This window comes from Hipposideros armiger, unplaced genomic scaffold, assembly GCF_001890085.2.
Source record: "Hipposideros armiger isolate ML-2016 unplaced genomic scaffold, ASM189008v1 scaffold_72, whole genome shotgun sequence".
Classification (NCBI taxonomy): Eukaryota; Metazoa; Chordata; class Mammalia; order Chiroptera; family Hipposideridae; genus Hipposideros; species Hipposideros armiger.
Window position 1 is genome coordinate 2,164,569 of NW_017731422.1, and position 7,223 is coordinate 2,171,791.

A 7,223-nucleotide genomic window follows, 5' to 3' on the forward strand; every position below is an offset into this window, starting at 1 on the left:
ACGACTGCTCAGCTCGGGCTGACTTGAACCGCTGTTGCTCAGAGCTCAAACTCTTGAGCGAGCTCTTAACCAACTGAGCCACTCAGCCGGCCCTTTCAGTGTTCTTTTCCTGCTCCCCCCTCGTGTTATTTCCGTAGCTAGGACCTCTTTGGCACCAGCTTTCCCTTTGGATAGCATGGAAAGCCAGACAGGCATGCGCTGGTGCGTTCCGCCACGTGCAGGAGCCAGGACTGGCTTTCCCCCTCGCCCACCTGGGCCCAGCACTCACCAGACGCCCAGACTTGCCAGCAGAAGGATGGGAGCAGAGGGCCTGGGAAGTCCCTGGGAGGTGGTCCTAGCTCCAGCTCAGGTGGCAGGCCTTGTCCATGGGCTCCTCCTGGGTTTAAGGGTCCAGAATGAAGACAGTGGCACAGGGCATATGGGGAGAGAACCCCCCAGGCCTTGCTGGGAGAGGAAGCTTCCCCATTCTGAGAAGCTTACACACACTCAACGAGGGAGATAAAAAAAACAACAACACACAAACAGCCCTGTAGCTTGGGAGATAAGAGACCCAACAGTCTCAGCAGGGGAGCTGGGGGTGCGTCAACTCACAGGTACAGCCAGTGCTCCAGGTCCCAGCCCAAGGCAAACAGACAAGGTCGGTTGATTGGGGACCCCAGACCCTTAATGGGCTTTTCTGTCTGTCCCAGTAAGTTTTCTCAACCCCTCCCTGGGTAAACTCCTCTCTCTAAAAGTCTTCCTAAGCACCCCAGCCCACACCTGAGTTGTAAGACAGGGAAGGGAGTAGCAGGCTCACATCCTTTCAACAAATATTTACCGAGGACCTCTGCATGCTAGCCAGGCACTGGGGGCAGGGCGATGAACAAGTTTCTACATTTTCTAGAGGGATGGGGGCAAGAGAGCGCTACCCTGAGGGGTGGAAAGAGAAGGCTCAGGACTTGTTTTCTATTAGAAAGCAGGGAGGGGAACCCCCAGCTTCTCACTTCAGCATGTCCTGTGCCCCACCTTACCCCCACCCCACACAAAAGGCTCCTAGCAGTAAAGAACAGGTGGTTTCAAACCAGAGCAGAGACTGGGTGGACAGAATAGGGTATGTCCCTTTCCTTAGTGAAATCTACCTTAGGCTCAGAGGAGTATTACTTTCTGCCCTATCCCCCAGCTAACACCCCTGCTCTCTGTTCTCAGGAAACCCACCCCGGTTCTGGGCACAATTCAACTCCAAGGACAGCTTCCCGCCCTCCCCACATCCTGATCCGCAGCAGGCCAGTCTAGGTGTTTTACTCCTGTCTGCCTTTGCCCAGCAGCAACCAGGGATAAACAGCTCAGGGTGTCTGGTATCCCTCAAGCTTTGCTTTGGTCAGCCCAGAGGGGGCCCTGAAAGCAGCCACCAACCTGAGCACCTCCCCACACCCGGGCTCCCATCAACCTCTCATGCAGCTCAGCTTCTAGGCACCCTCTTGTGGTAGCATCAGATGCTCTGCTCCCCAGGATCTCATATGGGGCCAGCCACAACCTGCAGCTACCAGCTCTACCCCCACAACCACCCAAAAACTAATTCTAAACTGTCTCCATTTAGGGAAAGCTAAAGTTCAGAGAGGTTGACGGATCTAGTGAATGAATCAGGTGGAATTCAAATTCAACAGGACAGCTTATTCTAGGCTCCTTCTGGGGTGGGGAGAGAGGTATAAAATACTGGGAGGTGGGGGTGCTCTACTCTAACTAGGGGGAGCAATAAGGTGGGGGCCGAAGTGACCTCCAGCCTGACATGAGTGTCAGGTATAAGGCAACCCCCATTCCCTCCCCCTCCCCCCCCCATTATACACGCATCCTGGCATGGAGAGCTCACACAGGCAGGTGGACAAGTGGGGGGATCTAAAGGCAGGTTACCAGAGGACTGGGCAGAGGGGAGGCCCCAAGACGGGTGAGGGGCAGTGTGGGACCAGCCCCCAGCCCTCACCCAGGACTGCTCTGCCCTGGGAAGAAAACGGGGTGTGTGTGTCCTTGTCCTTTCTCTGAGTGAAGGAAGGGTCCTCTTTTGGGGAGTAAAAGAGGACGTGACCAGGAAGGCGAGGTGAGGGTCACGAACTGGCCATAAAAGGCGGAGGTTAGAGACAGCTCCTCTACCTCAGTTCAGCGTGCCCTCAGCCCCATTCTCCTCACGCGGGGTAGTTAGCGGCGCAGCCCCTCCCCTGTACCAAGATTGATCGAGATTAACCATCTACTCGCCCTTTGCGGAGGTCAGCTCAGCGACAGCCAGTTTCTGGCCCAGGAGCCGTGCCGTCCCTGCACCGCTCGGGTCCCGGTCCCCGCAGGGTCCCCCCTCGCCCCGACCCTTCCATGCCGCTTGGGGGGGGGGGAGCCCTAATCGGCGTCTCCTCTCCTGGCCGCGTAGCTGCCAGGCCCGGCCTCCCTGCCCTCGTGGCAGGCAGGAAGTGGTGCCTTCCGCCCGGTGGTCCCCGGATCCCCGGCCCCCCAGCCCTGGGCAGCACCTGCTGGGAAGGAGTCCTCCCACGATGAGATCCGCGCGCTCTCTGGTCGCTTCCCGCGCCAGCCACAGAGCATTCAAACCCTCCTTCCCCTGCCTGGGCCCGCCCCGGGCGCCCCCCCGCCCGCCTCCGCCGGTTCCCTTGCCTTCCTCAGCGGCCTCTTGGGCCCCGCCCCGCACTGCCCCTGCCACCCGCACAGCTGCATGGGACCCGAAGGGGCCCCCATCCCGAGACTCTGCTCCCCGCACCAGGGCCGCTGGGCCCACACCTTGCATTATTTCTGTAGCTAGCACCTCTCTGGGCTGAGCCCCACTAAACCCTACCCCATCAAGGAGCACGCGGCTCTGGAGTGTACAGTCTCACACGGATACCCCTAGTTGCCTCGGAACCAGGCTTCACAAATCCTACAGAGCTCGTCTCGGGGCTCTCTCAGTGACAAACCTGCTCAGACAGGCCCGGCTGCCCCCACGTCCGTACTCCATCTCAGATGTTCCGCGCTCTCTCCCTAAACCCCCTCCCACACCACTTTCTTCCACATTGCACCGTTTTCCTTTCCAGCGGCCCCCGCGTTTTTCAGTGCCACTTCCTCTCTGGTCCTCTGCTTTTCACCCTTCCCCTCCCTCTCCCTCCCCCAACACACACACACACACACACACACACACACACACACACACACACACACACACACGCTNGGCAGCCCAGCTCCAGGTTGAGCTGTTGTTCAGCATCTTAGCTGTAGAGGGCAGTGTCACTGGCCCTCATATGTGGGATCCGAACCGGGGCCTCTGGCGTCCCAAGCCAGCTCTTAACCAACGTGCCACTCGGCCGGCCCCCCAGTGAGTCTTGACACTCAGTGGCCCTTCTCTCCACCCGACTCTCAGTCCTGGTTCCCGCCTGCCCAGGCCTCTGAACCCTGATTGCTCATGGCATCCACTTCCTCTGGGGGTTGGAATGGGCTCCTGTCTGGCTACCTGTGGTCTGAAGGAAGGGTGGGCGTATGTGAAAAGGTCTTTGCCCCAGGTCCCCTCCCAGCCTGCTTACAGTTAATGAGCATGATCTTGATCATGGTGATGACAAAGAAGGGGAGGGCATCCAGGTGCACCCTCACCAGGATAGCAGTCATCAGGAATACCAGCAGGATGGCCGTCAGGCTGCCCAGGATCCGAACAGACTGGGGGATCCTATGGGAGAGGCCAAGGCGGCAGAGAGGCGTAGTTAAAGCAGGGGCTCAGCCCAGGGGCCACAGGAGGCAGGCAAGGGTTGAGCCAGGCCTGGGTGCTCACCTCTGATGCAGAAATGAGTTGAGGCAGGTGAAGAGCAGCAGGGGCAGCATGGCACACAAGGTCATGACATTGTTGAAGATGGCACTCAGAGTACTCCGTGCTCGAGGGGGTACTGTGGGGATGGGCGAGGCCTGGATGTCCCTGCTCAGGTTAGCAGTGACCAAGGACACATTCTGGGACCGGTCCAGGCGGTCTGTGAAATACTGTGGGGATGCAGAGAGGACTGTTGGAACCCCTCTCCCTGTGCCCATGAGTACAGATCCAGGCCTTACATGCCCAGTGGATATGCCCCCTGGCGTCCAGTCCTCCCAGTCTCACCTGAGTGGCTGTCATGAAAAAATTCCAGGGGAGCAGGGTCCCCAGACCCAGCATGAAGAAGATAAGCCAGACGGCTTTGTACCTGGGGATGGGAGAGGAAGGAGGGGCCAAGTGAACCACCATCCCACTCTCCTTCCCAAATCAAACCCGGGGAAGCCCACCCCTCCCTGAACTTCAGTCTCCAGCTGTCCCAGGGCAAAAGGCATCTCTGTTTTTGTCCATGTGCATGTGTCTTCCTATGGGTGTGTGTGGAGGGAGAGGAATACTGGGACAGGGAAAAGGGCCCAGCAGAGTCCAGAGGGGTGGGGGGTACCAGAGACACAGGACTGAAGGGCATGGTCACAGGATAATGGTTTTCAGCCCCCCAAAGACTCAAGGAAACCTTGCAGGCTTGGAAACCAATGTGACCCACACATCCATCCCGAGGTGGTTTTGGAAATCCTGCTAAAGGCTGGGGGTGGCGGCTGAGTAAGAAAGCAAACAGCAAGTATTTTTCACCCCTGCTGGGAGGGCTGGAAGTGATTATGCAGTCTGGGCAGGGAACTGTGTGGCTCCCCAAGGAAGATTCTGAGGTCAGGAAACTCCCAGACCACTGGGACCTAGTGGGACAGGCAGGCGTGGTGCCTTGGGGCAGCTGGGAAGTGAGGGAGCTGTTTTTTTCCGGGTCCAGACAAAACTGGCTTTGTAGATCACACCACCTAGGGTAGGGTAGGAGGTATCTGGCCACTGGATGCCACTGGGCCCCAGAGTATAAATAGGTGCAGCTCCAGCTTTGGCCGGTGCACAGCCCCAAGCCCTACACCTCAGGGCCTGTCTGGGATGGGCCACTACCCCCTCACTGTGGTCTCCAGATATGTCTACCATACCCTCCCCACAGCCAACATCTGCTTTCTTCACAGAGATGGCAGGGACAAAGCACAAGCAGTGAGGACAGGTCTGGTGACAGCACAGGGCGTGGCCTCACACCGGGAGGGCCTGGGTGAGTGCCCTGATTAGGCAGGTCTAAGCCATTACACCTGCAGCCCCCCAACTCCCTTATATACTCCCCACCTTGAAAAAGAGAGCTAAGGGCTTGATTCAGGGACCCAGGATGAAGGGAGAAACACCCAGCCAATATCTGTCGCACACGATAGAGGGTCAGAGTAGGGCTGGATGAGTGCAACAGGTGAAGGAGATAGAAAGTAGTTCAGAGAACGGCTGAGAGTGGTGAGGCTGGGAAGGGGTGGGCAGGCAGCCTGGGTGAAGGAGACGATGGAGGGAGCCAACCTGGGGCCTGTACTTACTGTCTCCTTCAATTCTCTCCCATCCAAATAAACCTCACCTCTATTTTACAGGTGGGAAACGGTCCCAGAGAGATCAGGCTAAGCACTGGAGGTCCCACAGCTAGCATTGGTCTAGTTCTGTGGCCTCTGGCACAGGTGGGAGACAGAACGGGCAGGGAGAGGTGATGGGGTCAGGGGCCTGAGTTGAAGAGCTCTGGGCCTGAGGCATGACTTCCTCAACTTTGTTGGCACCTAGGCTCCTTGGAGAATTTGAATCAAGCTACAGCTTCTTCCTCCAAAACATACGTGTATGATCACAGATGCGGGTCTAACTTGAGGGAGTTCACAGGCTCCAGAGGTGGGGAAGAGAAGGTCAGAGCAAGGACCAGGGTGGGCAGAGGTCATCTGAGGCAGAAGCAGCCCTGAGGGAGGGACGGGTTCTGCCAGATGTGCTCTGGAATGAAGAGTACTGCCAAACGTCTCCCCAATGGTGGCGGAGGAGGCCAGAAGTTGCTGGCTGGCTAGAGAGCAACAGTGGAAACACTGACAGGCCAGGGAGGGCTGGCACCCACCCACCCTGGCCCCCGCTACAGACACCCCAGCCAACATCCAGCCAAGGCATGCATAGCCCTCACTCCTGATGCAGACCTGACTCACAGCTACAGGGCTGGAAGGCCAGCAAGCAGTGACAACTCCAAATTCCAAAGGACACGGCACCCAGCCCCCCTGGAAACCCATTTCCACTCCCCTGGATCCCCAGCCCAGGTCCCTCAGTACCTGTCCCGTGGCTGGTGACTGGTTGTCATGGTGACAGCGTTCTTGGTTTTGCCTGGCTGACAGCTCCCTCCCTCGGAGGCTTGCTGGGGGCAGAAGCAGTGTGAGGCCTTATCGCCACCCTGTTTCCCCACAGGCCTCTTCAGACTCTTGGGGGGTAGGTAGGAGGGGGCAGGGAAGACAGAGCTGGCAAGCTCTGGAGTCCAGCAGGACCCTCTTCTGACCCTGCCTCTCAGGACTGCTCAGTCTGACCCCTCTGGGCAGTCCTGTTTGGTCCCCCTGCCTGCTCAGGCTCTACCTGGCGCTAGGCCTGGCCTGGCCGCTGCCACTGCTATTTTTATCCAGCAGCGAAGCAGTTTGTAAGCTGGGAAACCAGAGGGTGGAGAACAGGGGAGAAGGAGGAGGACTCTGAGAGGGAGGGAAAGACAGGCGAAGGCAGGGAAGAGGAGGAGAGGGGTCAGGGACAGTGACGACAATGGAAGGAGGGACAGGAGAAGAGAAGCAGAAAGGAGATAGGACTGAGAGGAGGAGTGGGGGGGGGGAGGGGGAGATGAACCGAGCAGATCTTCAGTAGCAGCAGCCTCAGGGGTGAAGAGGGGGGCCAAGCCACAGAGGCCTCCCCTCCCTGGTCCTCTCTGCATGTCTGACCTCTCCACCCTCCTGGGGAGCCCCTGGACTCATGGCTAGGGTGGGCTCTGGAGAACCTCCTGGAGGCACCTCAAACTTCAGCCTCTCTGCTGGTGGCACCTTAACCTTCCCTTCCAGCCACTGCCCAGGATCTTCCTAGTTCCTGGCCAGCTTTCCAGGAAAATACTTCCCAATGGATGTGGGACACGGCTGTTTTCACGACCTAGCCTGGCCTCTCCCCTCACCCCCATTCTTGTTCCTGGGGCCACCCCATCCCCCCTTGGTTCCTCTCTGACTGGCTCCCAAGCCCCTGTACTCTTCCCCTTTCTGAGAGCAAACGTGAAAGGAAGATTGGGGGGGCGGGGGTCAGGGCAGGGCATAGGCCTGACAAACCACATAGTCCCAAAGCTCCTAGCCTTACCACTTGGTGTCCCTCTCCTGCTCCCCCACCTCAGTGTTCTTTTTTTTTTTTT

At 58.3% G+C, this 7,223-nt stretch overlaps 2 protein-coding genes across 7 annotated transcripts in view; both read right to left on the reverse strand.

The window, feature by feature from the left end:
- Positions 1–6,296, reverse strand: part of SLC29A1 (solute carrier family 29 member 1 (Augustine blood group)) — a 14,188-nt gene extending 7,892 nt beyond the window's left edge. The window contains exons 1-4 of the mRNA XM_019642817.1: positions 6,127–6,296; positions 4,088–4,169; positions 3,770–3,972; positions 3,528–3,667 (exon numbers count right to left, since the gene is read on the reverse strand). Coding sequence (XP_019498362.1) covers positions 3,528–3,667; positions 3,770–3,972; positions 4,088–4,169; positions 6,127–6,155 — 454 coding nt within the window. The 5' untranslated portion in view covers positions 6,156–6,296. The remainder of the gene's footprint in view (positions 1–3,527; positions 3,668–3,769; positions 3,973–4,087; positions 4,170–6,126) is intronic.
- MYMX (myomixer, myoblast fusion factor) overlaps positions 35–7,223 on the reverse strand; it is a 24,381-nt gene continuing 17,192 nt past the window's right edge. For 3 of the 6 annotated variants that reach the window (XM_019642820.1, XM_019642818.1, XM_019642821.1), the window contains one exon: positions 35–376. The gene's annotated coding sequence lies outside the window, so the exon portion shown is untranslated. Of the gene's footprint in view, positions 377–817; positions 2,220–2,489; positions 2,600–2,927; positions 3,090–7,223 lie in introns of those variants that run through there. The other 3 variants (XR_002124016.1, XR_002124015.1, XR_002124017.1) reach the window with 3 other exon arrangements.